This window comes from Brachionichthys hirsutus, chromosome 11 (assembly GCF_040956055.1).
Source record: "Brachionichthys hirsutus isolate HB-005 chromosome 11, CSIRO-AGI_Bhir_v1, whole genome shotgun sequence".
NCBI lineage: Eukaryota > Metazoa > Chordata > Actinopteri > Lophiiformes > Brachionichthyidae > Brachionichthys > Brachionichthys hirsutus.
In genome coordinates, this window is record NC_090907.1 from 7,552,969 (window position 1) to 7,577,460 (window position 24,492).

The 24,492-nt window shown below is 45.2% G+C and overlaps 3 protein-coding genes across 3 annotated transcripts; 2 read left to right on the plus strand and 1 right to left on the minus strand.

Annotated features, from left to right (window-relative positions):
- Positions 1–78: 78 nt before the first annotated feature.
- On the minus strand, positions 79–14,873 carry LOC137901274 (bridge-like lipid transfer protein family member 2). The gene is made up of 40 exons (XM_068745290.1): positions 14,803–14,873; positions 14,533–14,659; positions 14,021–14,070; positions 13,809–13,950; positions 13,610–13,728; positions 13,432–13,492; positions 13,170–13,360; positions 12,541–12,666; positions 12,332–12,456; positions 12,158–12,225; positions 11,938–12,074; positions 11,633–11,787; positions 11,073–11,266; positions 10,666–10,951; positions 10,030–10,235; positions 8,902–9,952; positions 8,570–8,761; positions 8,170–8,372; positions 7,707–7,825; positions 7,386–7,609; positions 7,071–7,261; positions 6,821–6,920; positions 6,483–6,682; positions 6,099–6,396; positions 5,855–6,012; positions 5,507–5,713; positions 5,155–5,254; positions 4,811–4,993; positions 4,536–4,657; positions 4,298–4,453; positions 4,037–4,158; positions 3,773–3,953; positions 3,280–3,366; positions 3,107–3,115; positions 2,713–2,823; positions 2,491–2,626; positions 1,915–2,039; positions 1,735–1,836; positions 1,375–1,509; positions 79–701 (listed from the first exon to the last, which is right to left on the minus strand). The coding sequence occupies exons 1-40, from the start codon at positions 14,871–14,873 to the stop codon at positions 516–518; spliced, it is 6,756 nt and encodes a 2,251-aa protein (XP_068601391.1). The 3' UTR covers positions 79–515.
- Positions 14,874–16,589: 1,716 nt separating this feature from the next.
- srsf1a (serine and arginine rich splicing factor 1a) lies at positions 16,590–19,502 on the plus strand. Its single transcript, XM_068745101.1, has 5 exons — positions 16,590–16,926; positions 17,259–17,440; positions 17,772–17,944; positions 18,114–18,750; positions 19,129–19,502. The coding sequence occupies exons 1-4, from the start codon at positions 16,739–16,741 to the stop codon at positions 18,309–18,311; spliced, it is 741 nt and encodes a 246-aa protein (XP_068601202.1). The 5' UTR covers positions 16,590–16,738; the 3' UTR covers positions 18,312–18,750; positions 19,129–19,502.
- Positions 19,503–20,518: 1,016 nt separating this feature from the next.
- Positions 20,519–22,004, plus strand: dynll2a (dynein, light chain, LC8-type 2a). Its single transcript, XM_068745102.1, has 2 exons — positions 20,519–20,650; positions 21,867–22,004. Exons 1-2 carry the CDS (start codon positions 20,519–20,521, stop codon positions 22,002–22,004), a joined length of 270 nt encoding a protein of 89 aa, XP_068601203.1.
- Positions 22,005–24,492: the final 2,488 nt, after the last annotated feature.

Genomic DNA, 24,492 nt, shown 5'->3' on the forward strand with positions numbered 1-24,492 from the left:
TATTGACACATGGCCAATATAAATAATTATGTTCTATCCTGTATAAATGAAAACTCTAAACATAAGCATCAATGAGAGACTATAATACCTTTATTGACAGAAAAACAATAAGCTGACAGAGGCATCAATACACCTACTATATTCTAGTAGAACTGTTTAGGATATATTATTCCTTCCTTAATAGAAATGTGACTGAACAGGCTTAACAGCCTGTTACAAATATATCAAAATGTACTGCATAAAAAAGTGCTTTAGTAGTAAAAGTTCAAAATATACAACCAGCAGTTAGCTGCAATGCGTTTTGTTTCACAAGACCAAAGCAAATGTACCACATCATACGACACTAAAGGTTTTCCTGTCCCGTTCTTTATATTGCACTGGGTCGCGGTTCGGCTCGATTAGTGGTGCTGCCCTGCATCTTTTGTCATTTGTGGGACACGGCCTTCATGTCAGCGACAGTCATACAGCCGTATCCAAATTCGTGCAAGTGAAGTCACGAATTCGTATTCGTGACTTCACTTGCGTCTGCTAAAGATGCTCTTCTTGCCGGAGCTCTTGTCCGTGGTGCTGAGTCCGATGAGGAGCCGTGCCTTCTCATCTTCCTCCTGCTGCTGCAGGCCGTTGTCAGACTTCCCTTCAGATGCTTTCCCCCGAAGGTCCGAGCCCGAAGCCGGTTTGAGACGCAGCTTCTCCTTTATCATCTGAGATGAACAGAATCAAAAATATACTTTTCAGTGTCAAAGCAAATATAGGTCGTTTCTGCAGCCGTTCAGTCTCAGAAACGGCAAAAATAAAAATAGAAACCACACTTTCTGCAACGATGGACATTTTAAAATTATTATTGTTTAAAAGCTCTAGAAAAAATGCAGCGCCGGTATTTGGTAAACTAACCCAGAATTCCTCGACACATCAAAGCGTCTAACTTCCAATGCTGCTTACATTGGTTTCTTGTTCTAAACGTTGCATACCTGTTGTTAATGCCATACTTTTAATTTATCTATTTTAGTTTTTGCGTTATGCATATTTACAGTTATTTAATGTCGGAACTATTGTTCAGGAAATGTTTTCCACACGTGCACTAATTAGTGATGCACGCTAGTTAAGGAGAAGTTACAGCGAAGTAAGACCAATAAATGTTACGGTCAAGTTTAAAGTCCTCATTTCTGCCTCCAAGTAAGGGTCAGCCAGCGAGGTATGTTATTTATGTTTACATATTTATTTATATGCAATTGTTTTTACGTTGCTTTTAGTTTGATGGTGGCGTCTTATGTTGTAAAGCAAGCAAAGTCCTCCAGCCTACATTAAAACCCGCTATTGCCAGCAGTAAAAAGAACTCTTTGACTCCGAACGGACAAGATGAGGTGGAAGTGATACCTGTGCTACAAGTGCTTTCCGGCTGTCTCTTTTCACAGCCATGGCAAAGTCAAGCCATGTCCAGGTGTTGCTATGGTACTCCAGACCGGGAAGAACCAGGTTCAGGTCCTTCCAGTCCACACTGTTCTTTTCCCCCTAAGGATGCAGGAAGTTAAATATGACTTCAGCAGCTAATTAAGTACAGAAAGCAAGTCTTTTCCTGCCCCTGTCCCAACTCGTTGGAAACATGTTTGCCTTTGTATTGTTTTCAGTTGCTCATATGTGGAAAGTATCAGCAAATGATCTACAGTTTTATGTAACCTATCTTTCTCAGTGAGGCTTGTGGAGCTCAGCACCAGCCGTAAAGCAGAGGAAGCCCACCTTATAGCTGACGCAGAGGGGCACTTGGGGAATCTTTATGTAGATGAAGGAGTTGTTCATGGCAGCGCGTTCCTTCATCTTATCAATGTCATCGACAGGATGCTGGGAATTGACATTTTCAAATGCTCATTTTTAAAGTTCTTAACATTTGACCCCGATTGATCAAAAAGCCCATTTTACCTCTGGAGGTTTCCTGAATGACCTTCTGACCCCTGAAGAGCGGTTAAGGCCCTGGGCGACACCTCTGCTCGGGCCCATTGCACCCATGGTGTCCTCTGACAGCTGGCGAGCTTTGACAGGGATACCTGTGACACAGACCATCAGACGGATCAGCACCAATACTGCGGCCTCTGGGCGACCCAACGCCTAATACTGCCACTGTCCTTCTCTACATAATTTGATATGTAAAGCCAATCTAATAATTGCATGTATTATAGGATAGGCTACAATAAGCATTGCTTCTGACTATTCCTTTTTTGGTTGTAATATATATTTTGTTTTGTTTAAGTTGCATTATTTTGTCTTAATCTGACAACCAAAATAAAACTCATCATCATTTAAAAACAGACCATATTTAGTTTGTTGACAAGAAAAATGCTCTTTCTGCACAGGCAGATCATTTCTCTACTATTTAGCAGCTTTGACTCTTCCTTTTTATTTATTTTTAACCTACTCCAGTAGGATGACAAAACACAGAAACGGGTTATTCCAGACTATACGCATGGCAGACTGTGTGTGTATTGATCAAAAACCAACCTGTGGTAACCAATCTGAACTTGTCTTCTTCATCTGTGACCTCCTCCTCCTCAACATTTCTTCCTGGGAAGAAGAATCCCATCATCCTCTTGAAGAACTGGTACATGAGCTGGATGGTGAGAGGCACCACGTTCACCTGGCGATGGGAACAACCAATGCATCGTCAATAAAAGACCATCCACGCTTTTCAGCGAGCGAGCTGCATGGTGCGACGTTCTTCACCTCAAAGTGTTCCTTAACGGAGATTCCTCCGACAGGCGGGCGCACTTTGCTGAAGATACGCAGAGCGAACTGGCGTCCAGACTGACAGGTACTCTGAGGGCGAAGGACAACCTATAAAAGACGGAGGGAGTTCATTTCATCCTGAGTGAAATCATAAAAATAAACCTCTGGTGAACTCCAGTGTGAAAGACCAACTTTAAACAAAATATACTTGACATTCCAGATGATGTAAACAGAGCATTAACAACATTTCCATATGTGAGGCACACATGCACCAGTGAGGCCATGCATATGTGCATGCAACACTGAATACGACACTTTGAAGAGGCAATGACATAATCTGAGCAAAGAAATGCAGACAGCAGGTGGCGTGACTGTCCCAGCTGGTACATACCCTCACACGCTGCACAGAGGGAACCAGGCAGAGGCGTAAATATTACACAACACCGGTACACACCAAACTGGCTCAAATCAAACCCAAATCACATGAAGTTCAAAGCAACTTTTCATTTTGGGACCTGGAACTAAAAAATGAAAGCAGCACAAAGAAGAATTAATGAGAAGCACCTTATACGCTGCATTGGGCAAGAGGTTGTTCATTGTGAACCATCCCAACTCCAGAAGATGCTCCGCTGTGTCATCAGACTTGTTCAGCTGAGAGAAGAAAGTTTCCACAAATTATCCTTTAATATCCAGCAGAGAGGAAGCATCAAGCAAGGCCGCAATGAACTAACGGAGCGTCCTCGTATCATTACCGCCTGCAGTTAGCGCATTCATCAGTGAGCTGCAGGGAAAGGCTTGGCTGGACATCAGCTTGATGTCTGGAGTGTTTGAACTGCGTTACAGACGATGTGCCAATGATCTATACACAGGTCTCGCATGCAAATGAGATACGTCATTGAGAATTACTGTTTCATTCGGTCAATAGAACTATGTCGGGAGTGAATTACCGAAGGATAATGGTGGAATTTGTATTCAAAAGTTATTCCTGTAATCCTAGAATGATTCTTACAATAGAGGATGGATGAAGGATGAAGGAAAGGTCCGATGCTGCACTCACCTTACTGTACATGAATCTCTGGAGCTCCAACTCAGCAATGCCAAGCTGGCCATCCTCTTCGGTCAAACACCAGCGGGCCTGGGCAAAATAGATCTCTGTTCTCCTCACCACACTCACGTCCTCCGGGGGTTTACGCAGCTCCAGCTTGTTCGCCCACTGAAGCTGGAAGTCCTTAAAACACCTGGTGGCAACAAAAGGCATTTATTTATGACCGGTGTGCTGCATCTTCTCAGCGGTGGATGTGAATGCGTGCCGTCGTGCCACCTGATCAGGATGTTTAGCTCTTCACTCTTCATCTGCATGTCGTTCTTCTCTTGGTTCAGCTGGTTCTGCAGCCTTGTGTTGATCTCCATGAGTTCGTCACCACTAAGCTCATCAGGCTGCGCCTAAAGATAGCGGAGTTAGCGATTGTAAAACGATTTAGAAGGCCTAGCGTTTGCACTCCTCAAGGTGTGACTTGTTTATTCCACACCTTTTTGCTTCCCAAATAGTGAATGCAAGACGGGTGATGAGGATGAGACTCACTCTTATGTTGGAGTAGATTTGTTTCTCGAGGCATCTGATCTGGTTGAGGTGCTGCCTGACCGCCTCCTGGAGGTGCAGGATGCTGCTACGTTGCTCTTCAGGGTTACTCGATATGTCAAGCTGGAAACGGACGCGCTGCTTTTTCTCGCTGTGCTCCTGCATGGCCACAAGACAAACATTAAACGAGTAAAGGTGAAACCCTGGAAAGGACATGGAAATCATTTCTTAGTTAGTTCACCTTTCGTCTGGGCTCCACATGTAGCAAAAGGTTGTTGACAATATCCAAAATCATAGCATACTGAACGGGATTGGTGGATATTTCAAGGTCATGATGAATGAGGGTGAAGGTGTCCACAGCTCCTGTTCGACAAACACGGCAGAAGACATTTAAGGATTATAAAGCCCCTCTCCACTCACACGGGTACAAACTGACACTGACAAATTAAGGAAGGTACATCTTTTAAAAGAATGTGGATGCAGGATACTGACAGGAAGACGATGATGAAGACATACCGGCCTGTTTTTTCAACAGGTCTTCTTTCTCGTGGTTATTCCTCAGCTCTGGCGGTTTGATCTGTGTGGCGACCTCTGGGTCGATGTCGTGACTATAGCTGATGTAGTACATGCGGCAGCTACAACGCGAGATGATACGCTGAACCTGCTGCGCCTCGTTCACCTGCGCCGGCTGGTTCCAGTCTACGGACACAGGTGGCACAGTGTCACGGGCTCGTTAAAAAAGGACAGGAATCAGATTCCCCTGGGAACGCACCGCGAGTCCCGTTTCTGCCGTGGTCAGGTTTCAACAGCGATGCGAGATGAGAGGAGTCTACATCGTGGTGAAGGAGAAATATCGTTACCTGTCGTGGTGCTAACCATTCCTCCCACAGCTTGGCCGCTTTCCATCAGCTCCAGCACAGAGTCAGCGTTACGCTGCCTGTGCTCCTCTATGTTTTTCACCTAAACACAAGACGTTTTGGGTATGATGAAGCTGCACAGACCGTTCGGTGTGTCGCAGTATTGCATTACAATAGCTTTGGTTTTCAATGCTAGCCACGTTAAGTGAAGTGGTAATACACAACTCTTATTTTAGGTTGTCAGTATGTGTAAAAGCACAACATTTGTACGATTTAAAAGATAAAAGTTGCCTTCTTAGAACAGGCGGTAGATGATTACTGCTCCTCACTGAACGCAGGTGGGAGCCGTGCTCACCTCCAACCACAGCTGTCTGTCCTCTTGCTCAGAGGGGTTCAGTTCCATGGTGGCAAAGTACTGCATGCCATCCAGCAGACAGGTCCAGGTGGTCTTCTGCTTCAGGGTGTCGTTGTACCAGGCTGGGTGGTGCTCGCATTGGAGGAGTTGAGCCTTCGCCGCAGAGACGAGCACACAGCCTGCAGTCTCTGTTCCACGCAGCATCATCTGAGTGCAGTGAAGTAAAAGATGTTTTTAAACATACACAAGCCGTTAGAAATCTTTATACAAGTATGGCTCGATCATGATGTTCCATCACGCCTTTTCGGTGGACACAAACAAACGAATACACCTATTATTTCAGGGCACCTGGCAGTTGACCAGTTCGATGAACCAGTTCCGGTTGTAGACGTCATCGGTCTGACACGCTGCAGTGCCGCACAGCTGGTCGCTGACGCCCGAGTCCTCCTCTGAAAACACCACAAACTTGTCCGTTTCCTCAATCAACTTCTGGAGCATCGATGTTCCTACAATGTAAAGGAGCGACGAGGAGAAGAAGGTCAGCGTGACTTAAAAGACTCAACTGTGGTTGGTTTTTTAAACATTTCCTCACCTTCATTCAGAGTTTTTTCCGCTCGGCTGGCGGTGGGCATGACTGGCGTGGTCGGGGCCGTGGTGGGAGAGTAGTTGGAAGGAGACCGCTTGAACTTCTTGGTGTGCAGCTGCGTGTCGATCCTCATACCCTTCAGCGCTTCGGTGGAGAGGTTTCTCTTCAGCACAGATGCCTTTTTATAACCGTCATAGAGCCCGAAGGCAATGTTCCTGTTGGTGGTGTTCCAGGAAGCACGAAGGTCCACCAGGCGCAGTTTGTGAGTGTAAGAAGCATTAGTCTCATCCTTCTGGTTCACCTCCTGTCCGATATTAATACAAAAAATATATAATGAAAGCAGCCACGATGAAAAGCAGGTGTAAACTTGAGCCGTCTCCGGGGCTTTACCTCCTCCATGCGGTTACTTTGTCTCTGGTAGCTCAGGGAGGACAGGCTCAGCAGGTGAGTCTTCTTCACCTGAGCGTTGATCTGATGGTCAGCCGTCTCATCCCAGGTGGACGCCATCAGGTGAACCGTTACCTGAGACAGCTCACTAACCATCTGGTTCACATTCCATTCAGAGATCAACCTCCTCATCACAGTGCCGGCTGTGGGACAACAGAACCACACGAGAGTACTACTCACCCACATTCAAAAACACATCATGCTCTGATGGGAAGTGAAATAAAGTGAAATGGATTTAAGAGCAAGTTATTTCTTTAAAGGAATCAAGCTCGCGCCTGTACCCTGTGGAATAAGTCTCTGTGCCCCTCGAGTGAAGACATGGCCTTTGCTGCACTCCACTTGGATTCCTCTCTGCTGGGCGAAGGAGGCCCAGTAATGAACCTGAAGGAGATACAAGACGAACAAATGTCAACATCCAAGCGTCAAGTTAAAAAATAAAAGGAAGAATTATCACAAATCAACAAATGCGCTGCAAATGCTAATTTCCTGGGAACAGCAGATGGTGAAATGTCGCTAGAGAAGAACACTTACTTGCAGTTGTGGGAAGGCAGCAGTGTAGGACAACTGCTTGTAGTGCTGACCCAGCTTCTTGCGGACAGGTCTGAGGCTGTGGAAGAGTGTTCCCCTGCAGATTGGCCGAGATACGCCCGTCCAGGTTGCCCAAAAGTTCTGCATCCACCGCAGGGTGCTGCTGTACAACAGGATTCTAGGCTGAGTGGCTTCTGCAATGAAAAACATACATAGTTCTCTGAAGCAGAATGTTATGTTCGTTTTTTTTCTTTTAAATACACTGGTTTTAAAGAGTACTAGGATTAGCATATTTGAGTATCCATCGGAGGTCTGTACCTGAGCCACAGTGCTGGTTAAGGTCCATGGTGATGGAGAGGTTGAGGTTCTCAGAGCGAAAGGCCCTGTAGGAGTCATGAGGTTGTCCTGAGGTCACGTCTGAGACATTCTCCGCACAGCAGAGCATTACAGCGTGGTGGTCATGGGGGTTGCCATGGCAAAGCCATTGGAGGTCAAGGGTCATACAAAGGTTAGGCAGATGTAGAAAACAGATATCATCATACCTGGCATGGAGAAATAAAAGCAGTGGCATTTCAGAAGGGTTGTTAACCAAAAGGCTAAACGTTTTATTGAACCACTACTCCACCTCCGATCGCTTACTTTGATGCTGTCCTGACATTTACATCCAAATCTCCTTTAAAAACAAACTGCCCAGGGTCCCAGTCAAAGGACAGCTTATTCCACTCCCAGTGCATGTTTTCTGTGGTGTTGTAAGGGTCCTGTCAAATAGAAGACGTAGCTTTCATTTACATCCTATACCTCAGGAATAACACAAAAGCCTGAAGGTGCAGTAAAGGTATGCACTTTATTGGGTACAATAAGCACCTGCTCTGCCATAAACCTTTGGTGGCAAAAGAAAAAGAGATCTGTCAGATAAGAAACCCCCTAAATGTTACAAACATCATAAAAGCACATCTTTGCAAAGGCTAAATGTAATTGCATGAGATGACATGAGTGTAACCAATTTTATTAAGTGGTCGTTGAATCTGAAAGTAAAATAATTCAGTGAGTGGAAACATCTTTTCCTGTGGAAATCGTTGAGTATATTCACACGTTGTTCTACCTCTGTGGCCAGTTGATGAAGATTGGCCTGATCAATGTCCATGACCCAGCGGCCATGCAGAAGGAGGCGACTTTTGTCCCACCAGGCGACAAGCGGTGAAGGATCGACTGTGGGTTTGGTCAGCAGGTCGACGGACTGACCAATCAAAGTCCAGGCAGGGTCCCAACACGGCCCCCAAACAATGGTGTACAGATTTATGTTGGCTGCACAAACAGTGACATTAAATGTTAGTGTGAGGGAGTAAATGTCACAATACCCAATAAAGGTTCAAATGGAATGATTATCATTGACCAGAATGCTGCTCGCTCAAAAGCTGAGGTTGGGTATGCCCCCCCGCCTCCCCCCCCCAAAAAAAGAAAAGAAACAATCTCAGGAAAACAGCACGATTCCCATAACTCACATTTGAAATCATAGTAGAACTTGAGTGGAGGCATATTCCTGTGGACGGTCACATCTCCCCATGGTGAACCCAGCGGGACAACGTCTTTGTGGTGAGCCCGAGCCTGTCCATCCTGCTCTGTCCCGATCAGACGCCCAGACAGCTTCCAGTCCCGGATCTCAAACAGGTAGCGGGGGTAGTCCCGAATTCTCACTGGTACATCAGAAAGAGAGGAAAGAAAGACATCACTTATTTTTGTACAGCCTAAATATGTGACTTTTAAATAAGATATTTATACTTCATTCCCAAATTACTCTAAATCCTAATATCTGTTATTAATGCTGTAAATATACCTAAAAATGCAGCTAGTTTAAACTGGACAGCGCGGCACCACTGGACCACCAGCGGGAGTCCATCTCTGGGGAAGGGACTGATCCCATCGATGTCCCTCAGCTGTTCTCTAACCCTCTCTGGCCCATGAAGAGACAGATCTGCCAGGGCCACGAGTTCCAAATCTGAAACTGTCCATGTCAGGAGGGACTTCCTCATGGGCGTGTTGGCGTAGAGGCGGCGTGACCTTTGGATGTAGACTTCAATGTGCTTTTTCTCCAGCGAGCTGTACAACTCTTCAATCTTCCGAGCAGGAAGAAGTTCTCCATGCTGTTTGCGTAAATCTGCCACCTTTTTATCCAAAAGCTGGAGACGCTTCGCACTTTCCTTGCTCTCATCTTTCATTAGTTCGTAGTTGTCTCGCAGCTTGATTTCAAAAATATCGTCAAGAAAGACAAATGAGAACTGGCCGATTTTAACTACCAGGTCTGGAGGCAGCTGTTGGACGGCGGTGGCTTGACTTGTGGCACGGTGAAGAGTTTTCAGCCACTTCTGCACACTGATGGCCACGTCAAAGGTGTCGGAGAAGTTGTACTGGTAGGGGAACTCGACGCCCATAAAGGGACAGGCGAGGACCCAGACACAGTTACGCCGAGTGGTGAGGGAGGGGAAGGTGTCCCTGTGCAGCTGCATCTCAGGCAGCTCTGTGTGCTTTTCAACATCCAGATTCTGAAAGGAGACGATGTTGTTGCCGTCAAAGTTGAAGATCATGGAGGGAGAATGCATGCGGATGGAACTAGCATGCTTGGAGGCCGAGAGGGCCTCTGTGTGCAGGAGAATATAGTTCTGCTCACTAACGTGGGCCGTTATGCGAGTGCAGCCCAACTCAACATGCACGCTCAACGCCCGGCCCCAGCCTGGCGTCGTTTCTCTCTCTTTGGGCTCCACCTGAACGGCCTCTCCTTTCTCTCCGTGAAGCATGTGCCAACAAGCCTGAGCTTCACTCAGGTGCTGATATAAGACCATGTGGTCTGGAGGCGTCCATTCAACCGCGAGCTCTTGTTCACACCGGATCTGTGTGAGATACAAAATATGAATGTTGGCAAAGAGAACCATTCACCATAGAATGAGTAAACAGATGGAGATATTACCTCCAAGGTATGGGTGGCTATGTGGTAAGTAAAGGCAATTGTGGTGAGTCTGAGCACAGGGCTGGGGGTTTGGGAAGCGGGGCAGCATGATTCCATGTTCTCCGTCAGTGCTTTTATTGTTGTCAAGCCAACGCCTTGGAAAGACGCCTTCGAGCTCTCTGCAGAACTCAGAACTCTGACAGTGTCCGTCCGCAAAGACACGGCTCCTAAAGAGAACACAGGTAAATAAAAGAAGTTTATTAAAGATGCCGGAGAGATGTTTGTGAATTACAATGCTACAAATGAAAATGAAGATCCAACGAGGTACTTGCAAGAGGAAGGACTCTACGCATTCTCCTCCGGCATCCCCAAATTATATATTATTATATGTACTTAGTTTCATTTTCAGAATAAAAAAGAACGAATCACAATTTCTTGAAACCCAATATTATTTCTGAGAATTACTTGTAGTGTTTGTCCAACATGCAGAAACCCCAAAGAGGCCCCAGTTTACAGTCACATAGTAGTCAGAGAGCAAGTTCCGGGTTAGTCGTCTCCTTAGAAACCAGTGGTATGAGCTCCAGTGAATGGTTGCACGGTGCCCATCAGAGCAGCAAAACACTGTTTTACGTCGTTCTTTATTGCAAACTAATTTACCTGCCACATTAGACAGCGTGAACAAGTTAACATCCTCCAGAGAGCATTCCACTTTAAACAGGCGTAGCTGTGAGGAGGGGGTGGGTTCCTCACTCGGGGGGGACACAGGGATCCCGTCTGACGGATGTGAGACCGCCTCACGAGGAACACAGAGGAGGGACAGTAGACGAGAGAGACACAGCGCACACGTCTCTGAAAGCTCCACCTGAAGCCCTTTCAGGCTGGACTCCACACTCAAACTCGGAGGTTGGTAACTGGACTCCCTGTGGGGTCGGTTGAAGCTGCCCTGGAGGAGTGAAATGAACAGAAAGCAAACACTAGAAACGGTGCATGCACGTAAAATCTTTACGAGACATCTTTTAACATCATTGCCATGGAAATGATCCCTAGTAACGGTTTGCTCCTACCTGGAGAGTGATAGAGTCTAGTATTAGAGCTTCTCCCCACACGTGTTTACCTGGAGGGTGGGGCGCTTGTTGGATGTGAGACCCCTGACCCACCCTCCACCAGAAGTTGTCCAGAGACAGTGAACCCCGCTGGTGCACATCCTGGGACTCTGGGCTTTCGGCATCATCTTTAATGGCAAGAAGATGCTGCAATTCTGAGAGAGATATATATATATATTTAATGGAAATGTATTCAAAGTGGCTGCACCAAGAGAGCTATTAAAAGGGTTAGGCTTAGAGTGTTAAAGAGCAACCAACGAAACATTCATATCTAATCTAGTTTATCTTATTTCAACAGGCCAAATTAGATTAGATTTTACTTACAGAATAAAAACCACAAGGATTCAATATAGGAATGTTTGTTGCAACAATAGTGCAGGGCTCTTAAATAAAGATGTCCTTGACGTTATTCCTGTACAGGACAATGCCTCATTTTGCAATGTAGCAAAGACGTCCTATGTAGCAAAGACGTCCTATGCAGCAAAGACGTGCTATGCAGCATATAAAAGACATGTTGGTACCTGCACTGGCGGAGAGGAAGCCCAGGGCAAAGGGAGTCGTGTCCCCCAGCTGAACGGACACGTTCAAGTTGGACACAGTGGAGGTTATCATCACGGGAGCGTCCAGCTGAGGGAGCCGCCTGAGGAGAAGGAGTGAGGGCAAGTAATCTAATGGACTACAGGAATTAGTGATGGGTAAACAAACACATGAATAAGAAAGAGAAGATAGAAGGTCATTAATTTCAAGGTGGGGGGAAGCTGGTTAGGCAAGTTGTGATGTCCACACAGTAATGAGATAATTTTGGAGTTTTCCTTTTGCCACTTGCCTTTTCCTACGTGCTGCCTTCCGGTGGATAAGCTGCTGCCATGGAAACAGATTTAACCAATGTGAGAACTCCTGGTGACGGTAATGGACGATGCAAGTGTTGACGGTGAAAGACCCGGAGATCTCCATCGATGTAACCTAAATGTAAAAATAGAAACCCTGTCAAAATAAAAGCCAAAAAAGTAATATTCTAGCAAAGTGGCCACAAGCTTCTTCTTCACCTTCAGGATTGACTTTAGCGTGTTCACACAGAGGATTCTCTGCCGGCTCTGTGAGAGGAGAAGTCCATCTGTCAATTAAAAAAAAATTAAAATAAAACAAGAGCATGTTATTCATCGCTTTGATCTTCCTTCCCACGTTCTCCACTGCGTCTGGCACCCAGCTGTCCAGCCTACCCTCTAAAAGGAGCTGCAGGCTGCTCTGGGGAAAGCTCAGCGCAGGAGTGAAGCTCCTGAGAGGAAGGTGCTCATCATCACGTCCATAGCAGACTTTCAAAGACTTCAGTGTCCAGTTCAAGTGTCTATATAAATAGGAAATTAAAATGTCATGAAAAAAGGAGTTGATGTTCATGTTAGGATTCGCTTATGGTGACGTGTCGGCTCACCTTTTCTGGCTGTGCATGGAGAGAGTTACGTTTGTATTATCAATTTCCATCTTGACTTTGTGAGGAATCAGCTGATGAAATGTTTCCACAGTCTCAGTCTGGATGAACTCAGTGTTTTCAAGCTCTGAAAGGAAGAAACCACAACATTGTGTAGTATTTTATACTTACAGGTGTATTCCGCTGAAGATGGACGGAATTAAATGATTTAAATTTACCCTGCGGACTGCATTTGATGCTGCATGATAAAAAGATGTGTCTTCAAAATGAAGATCCTTAACATTCCCCAAGTATCAAAAGCAGCCCCCCCCCCCCACTCACAGTACCGAGCCTAAATTCAACTTGTAACCATGGAGATATAAAAAAAGACGAAGACAAATGAGCTAAAGGAAATGCCTCAGCACTTATTTGTGGGGTGGACAAAAAAAAGAAAAAGAAAATTAACCGTTTTTGAGTTACGCGTGACAAACACACGCCCTCTACTCACGCACATCTTCACTGATTAGCATTAGTTAAATCACATTTATAACCTGATTCCATACTGTAGATGTGAGATGGACATGCTATTAATGATTTATCATGACCTTTGCTAGTTTGCTAAATTATCCAAATCATAAAGTATGTTTTAAAGTTGCTCACCGGAATCGTTACGAGTGTTATTTTTCGGAGAGGGGGGAAGCAAGAGTCGGCTCAGAAAAAGTCCTTCATGCAGCTCTGCTATGAACGTCCTCACGCTCAGAGACAAAGAGTCTGGCTTCATTTCTGGTAGGCTCACGTCTCCAGACAGCAGTAGGCCCAGGGCCACTTCAGCCAAACATAGGTCCTACGATGGAGAGAGCGTTAGCCCAACACATTCCATAAGAAGTTTCACTTCAGCAAAGAAGAGGAACTTACCAGCTGACTGCTTTTGAGCACTTTACTGCTTAGTTGACCGACTGAGAGCTCCCATGCAAGTCTGTAATAAACATTAAACATTAGAATCCTTCATTGGGTTGATTTCCTTTCGATGAAGATCATTGTTTAAACAGATCAATGGACGGAAACAACAGTGAGCGAACTGGGTTGCTCGCACCTTTTACTCTGGTGGTCAAGCAACAAGGCGATGCCCGTAATAGTCATGTGCCACAGAGACTCCGATAATGCCACGTTCAAAACCATCACATTGATCGAGCTGATGTGAAAGGAAAGCAGCTGAAAGCACAAACCGGGGAGTTACACGCCGCCTGCAAAATCAATTTAGGAGTAACATGACAGAAGGTGATGCGACATACCTGAGACAGAAAGCGCAGCGCTGCGGGGCTAACGGCGATCTTCCCTGACTTTTTCCCATGACTCTCCTTCACTAGTGGTCTGAGTGGAGTTTGCAGGTCGAACCGAACTCTGGTCTCCCCAACGCACAGCGCAAAGTATCTCCTGAAGCACAAGTACTCGGTGAATGGCTTTCATTGTAAATTTACATCTTCAAATAAATAGGGTCACTTACGGCAAGTCCGGTTTCAGAAGTTTACTTGAAAGCCATATTCTGTCGATTTCCTGCCATAAAGAGAATCACTGTTTCATTACGGCAAGTCCAAAAGGCACCAGAGATCAGGGAACTTAAAAAAAGCAGCCCAGGGTTGTAGCTCAGTGTGAGAATACCTAATAGCTTTTACAAAATGTGTCATCCAATATAGGATTGCTCACACTCGACATTTTATTTGCATAAATAACCAAAGTAGGTATATTTAACTCAACTCAAATGAGCGCTGCCTTGATAAACTAACAGATAGAGGGAACATCCTGTAACAGCTCTGACCAATAATCTGGAAGTTGTGTCAGTCCATGGGGATTACAACTGGAGTTAATACTAATTACTGATTACATAGATATTAAAATAACAAATTACAGGGTTTGACTTTCACATCACACAAACGACCGAAGCAAAAGCAGAAAACACAGTTTAAACACGTTTTAAAATCTGCCCGCTGCATACATTCTGCGTAAACACCGTCTTACCAGAGTATGCTGCGGGTGAAACTGGATACTGACTCCTTGAACAGAGAACAGTCCTACTGATTTGATCTTTAGCTCGCCATTCAGTTTTGTCTGGAAGAATCTCACAACCAAGGTGGACGCCAGCCACCTGGGAGGGAGGAGACAGCAGCAAAACAAAACAAACGCAAACTCTCATCTTGGATATAATTGTTCTTAAACTGTGAAGTGGTCGATTCGACGACTGCCTCCTGCAGAACGGGACAGATCTACACCTGGGGAACATCGCTTTACCTGAGAATGACACACGTCAGGACGAATCCAAGCAGCAGAATCAGCAGGAAGGAAACCAGCAACAGAGACATTTCGTCTTCCACTCCCAAACGTTAGCTGCTGAGGAAGAGGGGGAGGTGTTCTTCAGCTCCTTCAACGCACCTCACCTCCAGGTGCCTCCGGCTGGGTGGCTGCAAGAAAGCGTTAATCAATAACCTGTCTGTCATCGTGACGTCACCAAGCTGAGCAAATCTTTTGATTTGCACATTAAAGATTTGATGCTGCTCGTTCGTTTTACAGTAAAATCTTGCCTCGCAGTGATAAAACTGCTAATTTACTACAGTGTAGTAAACACGCCTAACCGAACGTGAAATAGCAAATAGCTCAACTTTATCACAGTTTGCAAAACCTTTGGTCCGAATTGTGGTTTTCTCACCGGCCCACCGCCGGTAACGGAGCTCGGACTCGGTCCCAGGAGGGATGAGGATCAGCTCTAAAGCCAAAACAAGATGTGTCGCCGCGTCATCCACAAATCTGTAGCGAATCAGTGCTAGCATGCTAGCGCGGCGGCTAAACCTTAGCATCGCTACGAGACTAGTGCGACGCTTAGCGCTGCTTAAACCAACATTAAACGCCTTTAACTTCCGTGTTCATCCAAGTTCACAAACAGGCACTCTTACCACGACATGGCGAAAACACGAAGTGTTCGTTCGGCAGCACAGCGTGAAAAGGGCAGCTTCCTCCGCCCTGACAGTGAGCTCGGCCCCGCCTCCAGCCGGAAACAGCTTCCTCCGCCCCGACAGTGAGCTCGGGCCCGCCTCCAGCCGGAAACAGCTTCCCCCGCCCTGACAGTGAGCTCGGCCCCGCCTCCAGCCGGAAACAGCTTCCTCCGCCCTGACAGTGAGCTCGGCCCCGCCTCCAGCCGGAAACAGCTTCCTCCGCCCTGACAGTGAGCTCGGCCCCGCCTCCAGCCGGAAACAGCTTCCTGCTCCCGGTCCGGCCTGCGCAGCTCAGCGGGCAGGCGAAACGAGCGTTGGTTGATTGATTGATTGTGATAATTCCAATAGAGAAAATAAACTATGCGTTGTAAATAAATAAAATAAAATAAAATAAAATAAAATAGCGGCTAAAATAGAACAGTTCACCTTTACACGATGAAATTAAATAATTGGAAAATGCAGAAACGACACGCTGATGAAAGAGTTAATCACATGACTTCTTTACTTTTTTTATGCAGCTTTATTCTCTCAGTCACAGGAACAGGATATGTTGGCTTTTTATTTTTTTATTGAACAAATTAAAATACAGATTTAGTTAGGATCACGGATGGATGGACAATACACAGGATGTGGTCGACGGGGGCTCTACAAGTAGGCTGCGTTAAATTGTTTTTTTACCATCTCCCTGCTTTGTTGATAGAAACACCGATTATTGGAAACATTTTCAGAAAACTGAATACGTGGTGCTGATATAAAGTGCAGCTTGTGCCCCCTGAGACGCTTCCACGGAAACATAAATCTCAGCCAGCCAGTCTAAGGATAATTGAATTGTGATCACAGGATGATTTTATTTTACCACATGCTTGGCATCAACACAAATGAATTTATGAGCTTAGTAAGCCCCCACTGTCCTCAAAACCTAGTGACGCCCCTGATTTCAGCTGACTGACGGACTATTTTGTGAGGCGGGTGTGCCCGCTCTGGCTGCGGTCTTGCCGCCATTAATGCTTCGTAAAGTAGTTCCGCCCCCCTCCGTTCCTGAAAAAAAGGAGTGGAGGCCGCTTGGAGACGAGTGTTGTCCACCCAGTGAATATTAGCCGCACGGCGACGTGAAACGGCGCCAATTTAACGACTTTCGAGCGATTGGACTTTATTTTCGGTAACTCCGTGGACTGTTTTGGATCTTGCAGCCAACCAAGTCGTTAACCTTGTTTTAAGAAACAAGCTAACGGCGAGAAATGTCGGGTGTCGTGCGAGGCCCTGCTGGAAACAACGATTGTCGAATTTATGTGGGAAACCTTCCTCCCGATATTCGGACGAAAGACGTTGAAGACGTCTTCTATAAATACGGAACAATTCGCGATATCGACCTGAAGAACCGGAGAGGGGGGCCGCCTTTCGCCTTCATTGAATTCGAGGATCCCAGGTAAAGAGCTAAGCTAACTTCGTGAGGCTAGCTAGCGTTAGCTGCATTGTGAGGCTAATGAACGCGTGTGCTCCTTTTGTTTAGATTTTACTTTTTTATTTAAGACTCAAGTTGCAAAAAGATGAAATAACGGCAGTCTTCTCGTCTTTGTACTTCGCGTCTCCCTGTGACGCGCTGTGCGTAATGTAATGTGCTGGTTTTCCCCGCTGCATCAAGCTAGCCGCTAACATGAGTGTTTGCTAACTTGGGAATGCTGTGGCTAACTTAGCATCTCGCTCTACCCTCGCTGTCCTTCATGCCGTGTTACTGAAGCTGCACCGCCTCGTTCACAGGGACGCTGATGACGCAGTGTACGGGCGGGATGGTTATGACTACGACGGCTACAGGTTGCGCGTGGAGTTCCCACGGAGCGGCAGGGGATCCAGAGGCGGTTTTGGTGGGCTCGGCGGGGGCGCTCCCAGGGGCAGATATGGGCCCCCATCCAGACGCTCAGAATTCAGGGTCATTGTGTCAGGTAAACACGTGAATTAGTCATTTATGGGGTTAATACACTGAACAAATATTGCAATAAAACTAAAGTCTGCACAAGAAAAGGAACGTTTGAGCTCCTAGAGCTTCTTTGTGCCAGTAAACAGAGTTGCAGTGTTTTATCATTCTTTAAGTTACTGTTTCAGAAACAATTTAATTCTGGTGATTTTCAAATTCATATGTTTTTCACAAACTTTCTTGTATTGAATTCAAAACAGTTTCTACCTCTTAAGCATTTTAGATTAATTGAAATAGTTCAGTATCGCAGCCGTGCTACTACGTGATAAGATCGGTGAAGATACACGTTTGTGTTTCAGGACTCCCTCAGAGTGGCAGCTGGCAGGACCTGAAGGACCACATGCGTGAAGCTGGTGATGTGTGCTATGCCGACGTTCACAGAGATGGAACTGGAGTTGTAGAATTTGTGCGCAAAGAAGACATGTCTTATGCCGTCCGAAAACTGGACAACACCAAATTCCGCTCGCATGAGGTATGTGTACTGATTTAATAATCATGGATAATATGTCTTTGCTGTTGAGGTGAGTACTTCAGGAAATGTGCAAATTTGAAGCACACATGGCCCCAATTTCTATCTGTGGTATTTCCACCGTAGGAAGGAATCTTGTCTTTTCAATGTCAAGTTCTCTTGTGTCTGCCAGGGAGAGACTGCTTACGTTGGTGTGAAATTAGATGGTCCTCGCAGCCCAAGTTATGGAAGATCACGTTCCAGAAGCCGCGGCAGCCGGAGCAGGAGCCGCAGCGCCAGTGCCAGCCGCAGTCGCAGCAATTCCCGTGGTCAAGGCAGAGGATCGCCCCGCTACTCGCCGCGACACAGCCGTTCTCGCTCCCGTTCCTAAACATTTCTACCAGTGACGTTTTTACCTTTCATAAGTTTCATTGCATTTCATGTCTCGAGGTCCTTTTGGATGATCTTGGTATGTAGATGTACCTTTTCCTCTTCCCACCCTCCATCTTCTTTTTCTTCCTTTCAACTTCTTTCAGTCTGAATTGCTTCAATAGAATAAGCCGTGTTGAACTTCAAAAACGTTGTTTTTGCAAGTATTGAAGATTGAGTTTGACTTTAATTATTCAATATTTTTTTAATTGGCTTCTCGTTGGATCTGTGAGGTGGGCTTTTTGGATGGAGAGCCCAATGCTTAACTGTATTTTACCCTTGTGTCTTCCTTTAGACATCTGAAGAGAAGGATTAAAGTGATTTGGAATAAAACCATTGTGGAGCACATTTCATTTGTATGGTCAGGATAGGACATCTAATTGAGGAACAATCAGGCCATGGTACGCTTCATATTCCATAAATTGAACATTTTAATAGGTTGTCATTATGCATGTCAAAGAAAGCCATATGTGCTGTGCTTGTGTGTAGATACATTTTTTAACATGCTACTCTGACTTGTGACAATAAGCAGTCCTAGATAAGTGTTGTGATGTATGTGTAACAACTTTGCTGTCAAATGTAAAAAAAAATGTTGCATAATGTCCCACTTTTAACTTTACCCTGAAGTTAAGTTGTTTTGTTTTAGGTTTTATGGCTTTTTATTTCCTTTTCTTTTTTTACTTGATCTGACATGCGTGCTCAAAATGGATAAAATTGGGCTCCAAAATCTTGATGTTATTCTAACAGTCTGCCTCTGATTTTCTTCCTGGTATTTCAAGGTTCAGTGGATCCCAATCCTTGGAGCTGGATGAGTGGATCGATTAGGGAAGGGATAGGCAAGGATGGATGCTCGGAACAGGATCAGTTTTCCAGGATTCAAATGAAAGTTGAATTCAGAAGTAATTAACAGGAGTCCCAGAGCAACGTTTTTTCTGTTAGGCCCCAACGTGCCTATTTAAAGTTTTTCAGTGATAATGGCTTTATTTGACAAGAAAACGAAACAAAGGACCAGGAATTTGGATCAAAGGATGGAATCGTAGATGCCTGGTATGAAGGAATTAAAAATGTGTGTATTTGGGAGTAGTTTGTTTCATTTTGCTTAATCTTTCTTTCTTTCTCAGCATTTCCAATAAAACATTTTCAGACCTGGTAATTTTGCTTGTTTATTTTTTATGACTCATCTCTTATTGTATTGTATAGATCATGTAAGGTTCTAAGCAGCAACCCAGTTCATCTCTAGCTTGTTTTGAAGTCTTAAATTGTGAAACGACATCGGAGCAGACAGTTTTTTCCTGTATCAGTCGTAGATGGCAAAGCGACATTAGTGGCGCTGACAGCCGGGCTCGAACCGACGTACCGAAAACTACCCACGTCCAGCGTCTCGCTTCCGCTTAGCGGCGTATATCGTGAATGATGCATTGTGGGACGAAATAAGATGCCGGCAGACGGCAGCTGGAGAAAAACGCTTGCGCCACACGGCGAGGCTGCGTCTCAGCCAATGGCGGTGCGAAGCCTGCAGCAGAGGGGCGTGAACCTTTGAGCAGCGCAGCAGAAAGACAACCAACCTCCGGAGCTCATCGTGTAAATCCTGAAAAAGCAATTAGTCGCAGCATCACCTGGTTGTGTGACATATATTTATTTTCCTAAAGGAATTGTCAGCATCCCGCCCCAGTAAAGGTAAGAGGGGGGGGGCTTTGCATGCATGAATTGATATATCTCTCATTCGAGTTTCTGTGATGGTGAGCTCTTATTTTTTACATCTCTATAACAATTGGCGTATTTTTTTTACCCCGCCGAGTCGGTAATTACTTTGAATACTTTTGCTTCGTTATGGAGAAACTGCTTATTTGAAATACATTTTAAAAGTGATTTGTGCAACTAGGGTAATTTAACTCCACCTGTATCAAGTTTCGCAGCCAATCCACGAAACGATTAAAAAAAATAAAAAAAAGGACGTCACTGATGCTACAGCGAGAATCACACACGAACGTAAATGATCCGTTCAGATAATCCCAAAACAAACGGTGCCACAATCATCTGCGTCGCGGCGGCCTAAAACCCCAAAACACCACGTGCGTTGTTCATTTCCAGTGAACGTGCCCCTTTCTCCCTCAGCAGGCATCATCATCATCATCTTCATCATCATCCTCCTCCTCCTCCTCCTCAACTATGACTGACAGGAAAGCCGTGATCAAGAACGCAGACATGTCGGAGGACATGCAGCAGGACGCGGTGGACTGTGCCACCCAGGCTATGGAGAAGTACAACATCGAGAAGGACATCGCTGCCTACATCAAGAAGGTGAGGGGGGGGGGGGGGGGGGGGGTCATGGTCAGGTCATCCTGGGTCATAGTCAGGTCATCCTAAGGAGAGATTAGTGTTGACAGTGTCACCCGAGATCAAGAGCATTTTTTTTTAAATATAAAGTTTGTATTCATTGGTTTTGAGTTTCTTCCGGATTTTCAATGACCTTTTGACAACAATTCTTTTTACACCTAAAAATGTAAACATTCCAGATTTGGCTTCAGATCATCATCGTGTAATAACTGTCCGGGCAAAAATATTGGCTCCTTGCAGAGGTGGTAAAACTTACAGTACTGCAGTTCAAAGTACTTAACAGGAGGCAGGTTAGTATGTAAAAACTATATTTAGTATATACTCAGTCTGTCTCCTGCATTTCTTGTCACCTCCTTGACTGTTCTTGTTGATTAAAGACTAAAAATGTCCAAAAATAGCTTCAGAAATGACACGGACACAAGCCATTGATTGATGGTCAGCTTAACTTTTTACAATTATTTTCCCACCCGGACTTGATAAATCTTCTTGTAACCCAGCTCAGTTTACTCTTTGAAGGACTTTCAGAACCATCGGAGTCTCGACAGCTATTGTGGTTCTGTTCCGGACGGGTCCGTGATGTTTGTGTTTCTCTGCATGAAGCCAGCTCTGCTCACAGAATCCAAACTGCTGCTCAAACAGACGCACCAATTCAATACGGAACGTGGGATTCATTTATTAGATGCGACGGCGATATCTAGCAGATTCTGCTCAATACAACTTTGTTAGCATTTTAGCAGCTGAATGGTTTCCGTTGCTGTTTCGGTATGTTTAGCATTTTTATTCAGAGCTGTGTTTACATCTGTCTCTAATAATTAAAGGCTTAGGGTAAGTGAGCTTCATCTTCGTCTGCCGGGGGTTTCGCTACGATCGTAGCACGGCACGTCCGGTCGGTTGATTGCAGCGATCCACGCTCTCCTTCGCTGCTTCCTCCTCGCCAAGAAGTAACCCGAGGAATGCGATAAAAGTTTATGTACAATATAACATTATCACTGGATGAACGATCAAGAACACTGAGCGTGTAAACACAGCCCACACAATATGGCCGCTCGCAATGCACTGTGGGACATTTATAAAAGGCCGAACCGCTCCATATCCCAATTCGTATTGTGACCTTGGTCGTGATGTGTCCAGCAGGATTTACACATCGGTATTCACCGATTGTCCTCTTCGGCCTTTTCAGGAGTTTGACAAGAAGTACAACCCGACCTGGCACTGCATCGTCGGGAGGAACTTCGGCAGCTACGTCACCCACGAGACGAAGCATTTCATCTATTTCTACTTGGGCCAGGTGGCCATCCTGCTCTTCAAGTCCGGCTGAGGAGTCTGCCGGGCGTTGAGGAGTTTGTCTCCCGGAGGCTAATTTGGAAATGCACTGGTGGCCGCCATCTCCCATACACTAATACTGACGTACCATTACAATGCAAACCCGGCCGTGCGCAATTGCATGGACTATACACTATTTAATATGTATGTTACACTAAGTTTACTTTTCGATAGTTGCCATGTGAGCGCGACTCCAGTAGTTTTTTGTTGTTGCTGTTAAATCGTAGGACGTTAAAGATCACGGCGCGGCCCTTTGATTGTTTGATGAAAGGAAAGCTGTAGAATGTAGTTTCGCATCTGTTTTCCTTCACAAGCGCCGTTTGTGAGCCTCCATCTGTCGGTTTAGAAGGTCAAAACACACAACGCGCTCCAGCGTAACAATTCATCCAGATGTTAGTGTGGTACGAAGCCGATCGGTGGGTTGCTTGGCCTCATCGGGCCTCCTGGAGAGCACCGAGCACGATCCACTTTATTACCGCTGCCCTACTAATTACAGGAGGAAATGTTGCAAAGACAAAACGTTTAATGTGTTTAAATTTTGCATTACATAAACCCTCCCCCCCCCAACAGATGTGAAATGTTGGCTTCTGCTTTCAGGAAAATGGTTCATGACATCAAATAACATTTGACAGTTTGGAAGGATAAAAAGCAACCAGTGCAAACGTTTCCAGGGATGTTTAATTTGCTCTCAGGTTTTCGCTGTGAGGGACGGTGGAGCAAACGAAGCTTTGGCTGTAATGTCTGAGTGACCGGGATATCCCAACTCGGTCCTATGATCTTCGGACGTTAACTTTTTGGTGTGTAGATATTGGACTGATGTTTGTAATCGCTAGAGGGATTACTGGTCGAGCCCATCAAGGCTTGATTGTGTTGTCTTGTGTAACCTTTAAGTTGCATTAATCCCTAACCTTTATTTATTTATTGTGTTGCCGGTGTTCTTAACTGCCAGACATGCAGGAAGGATGAAAGCGTTGGGAGCTCTTAAAACGAGCGTCGCTCTTTCCAATCGTGCTGATTTGGGGTTTTCATTTTGTCATGTCGATTTTATATTCCGTTTGAACGGCGACACGTTTGGATTCCTGTGCGACGTGTTGATTGGGGGGGGGGGGTCACGTTGATTGAGTCGGATGACATCACACATTTCCCGCCGTGTGTAAAGACTGAACGTTGCCTCCGTTCTTCCCGCCCCATGTCTGACGATGGGTGGGACGTGCTCTTCAAGTATTAGCTTGGATAGATATTGTGTTTGCAGGAAGTCTTCCGAACTATTGTCAGCGTAAACCGGTTTAGTTTAGTTTCTCTCTGGCATGTATTTTATGCTCTGCATCTGTAGAAATTGTTCCGATGCTGTTTTAAATTTGCACAAAACGTGTGCCTGTAATAGCTTTCAACTGTAACTGGCTTGAGTACAATTGCACTTCATTGGAGTTCTCCGTTAGGTTGCTGCAGAACCAAAATAAAAACTAACTGTTGACTTGCATTATTTCAATACATTAAAATACCACAACCCTGATTCATTGAAGACTATAAAGATTATGAATCTGAAGCTGTACATTATTTACTTTTGTGTTTGTTCATTCTCAAAATGCTCAAGGCATCCGCATGCAGAAATAGAGAGGTTTGCACGTTAAACATTTGTGTGGGTAAATACCGGTAGTCCAGCAATATGAAGTATGCAGCTGCAGAGTTTAATCGTTACACTGGCTTTGTTTATGGCTTGTGTAAAGCATAAATGTGCTTTCTTCAGGTTCATCATTCAAATGGAAATTTATTTAGATTTTCAGAGAATAACGTAAATTGAATAGCTGAGTTTTAGACTGTTATCAGACAAAACAAACACTTTGTGGAAGTTTTTGTGCTGATTTCTGCAGAATAACTGAGTTTAAGTTTATGCATCCTAAAACGCCTTGTTTAAAACGGTTCAACACCTGAAGATGATGTCACATTGAAACCATCACTGAAGTCCATTCTATATAGAGAATTCCCTGCTTGTGTTCCAAACCTGCAGAACACAGCATGTCTATGCGGTCGGCTTTATTATTCCGGAGTTCTTCTGAACAACTGAGAATCAAGTGGCGTGTGAAAAACGATCCACGGCAACAAGTGTGAGACCTTGACTCAGAATAGAGGAGCGTGACTCACGTGGGCGTGGCATCAGCTCCTGTTGTGTGCAGCCTGGACAAGACGCACGTTCCTTATCTCGATGTGAATGGGTTCCGTCAAGATGTTAAAAACTGATATCCGAGCCTGACCTTGCGACAGAGTGACCTCAGAGCTGTGTGTGTGTGTGTGTGCGCTCAAACGGAACAGAGGCTTAGGCTCAAGGATTGTGTCTATGCACTGGAATGTGTGCTTTCCTTCAAATCATGACTCCACAACATATAGATATGTTGTACTATTTGTAGGGTAGTCCTGGAGCAGAGGTTACAAAGTCACCCTGTTAAAAATATAGATAGATAGATAGAAATATTCAAGGTAAATTA

Excerpts from the sequence above, each read along its gene's own strand:
- srsf1a (XM_068745101.1), top strand. The coding sequence starts at position 16,739 with ATGTCGGGTGTCGTGCGAGGCCCTGCTGGAAACAACGATTGTCGAATT. Across the intron at positions 17,441-17,771 it reads ATTCAGGGTCATTGTGTCAG|GACTCCCTCAGAGTGGCAGC; the intron begins GTAAACACGTGA and ends TTTGTGTTTCAG. Across the intron at positions 17,945-18,113 it reads CCAAATTCCGCTCGCATGAG|GGAGAGACTGCTTACGTTGG; the intron begins GTATGTGTACTG and ends TGTGTCTGCCAG.
- LOC137901274 (XM_068745290.1), bottom strand. The coding sequence starts at position 14,873 with ATGTCTCTGTTGCTGGTTTCCTTCCTGCTGATTCTGCTGCTTGGATTC. Across the intron at positions 11,267-11,632 it reads CTTCCTCTCCGCCAGTGCAG|AATTGCAGCATCTTCTTGCC; the intron begins GTACCAACATGT and ends TATCTCTCTCAG. Across the intron at positions 2,627-2,712 it reads CCGTTAAGGAACACTTTGAG|GTGAACGTGGTGCCTCTCAC; the intron begins GTGAAGAACGTC and ends TCCCATCGCCAG.
- dynll2a (XM_068745102.1), top strand. The coding sequence starts at position 20,519 with ATGACTGACAGGAAAGCCGTGATCAAGAACGCAGACATGTCGGAGGAC. Across the intron at positions 20,651-21,866 it reads TCGCTGCCTACATCAAGAAG|GAGTTTGACAAGAAGTACAA; the intron begins GTGAGGGGGGGG and ends CGGCCTTTTCAG.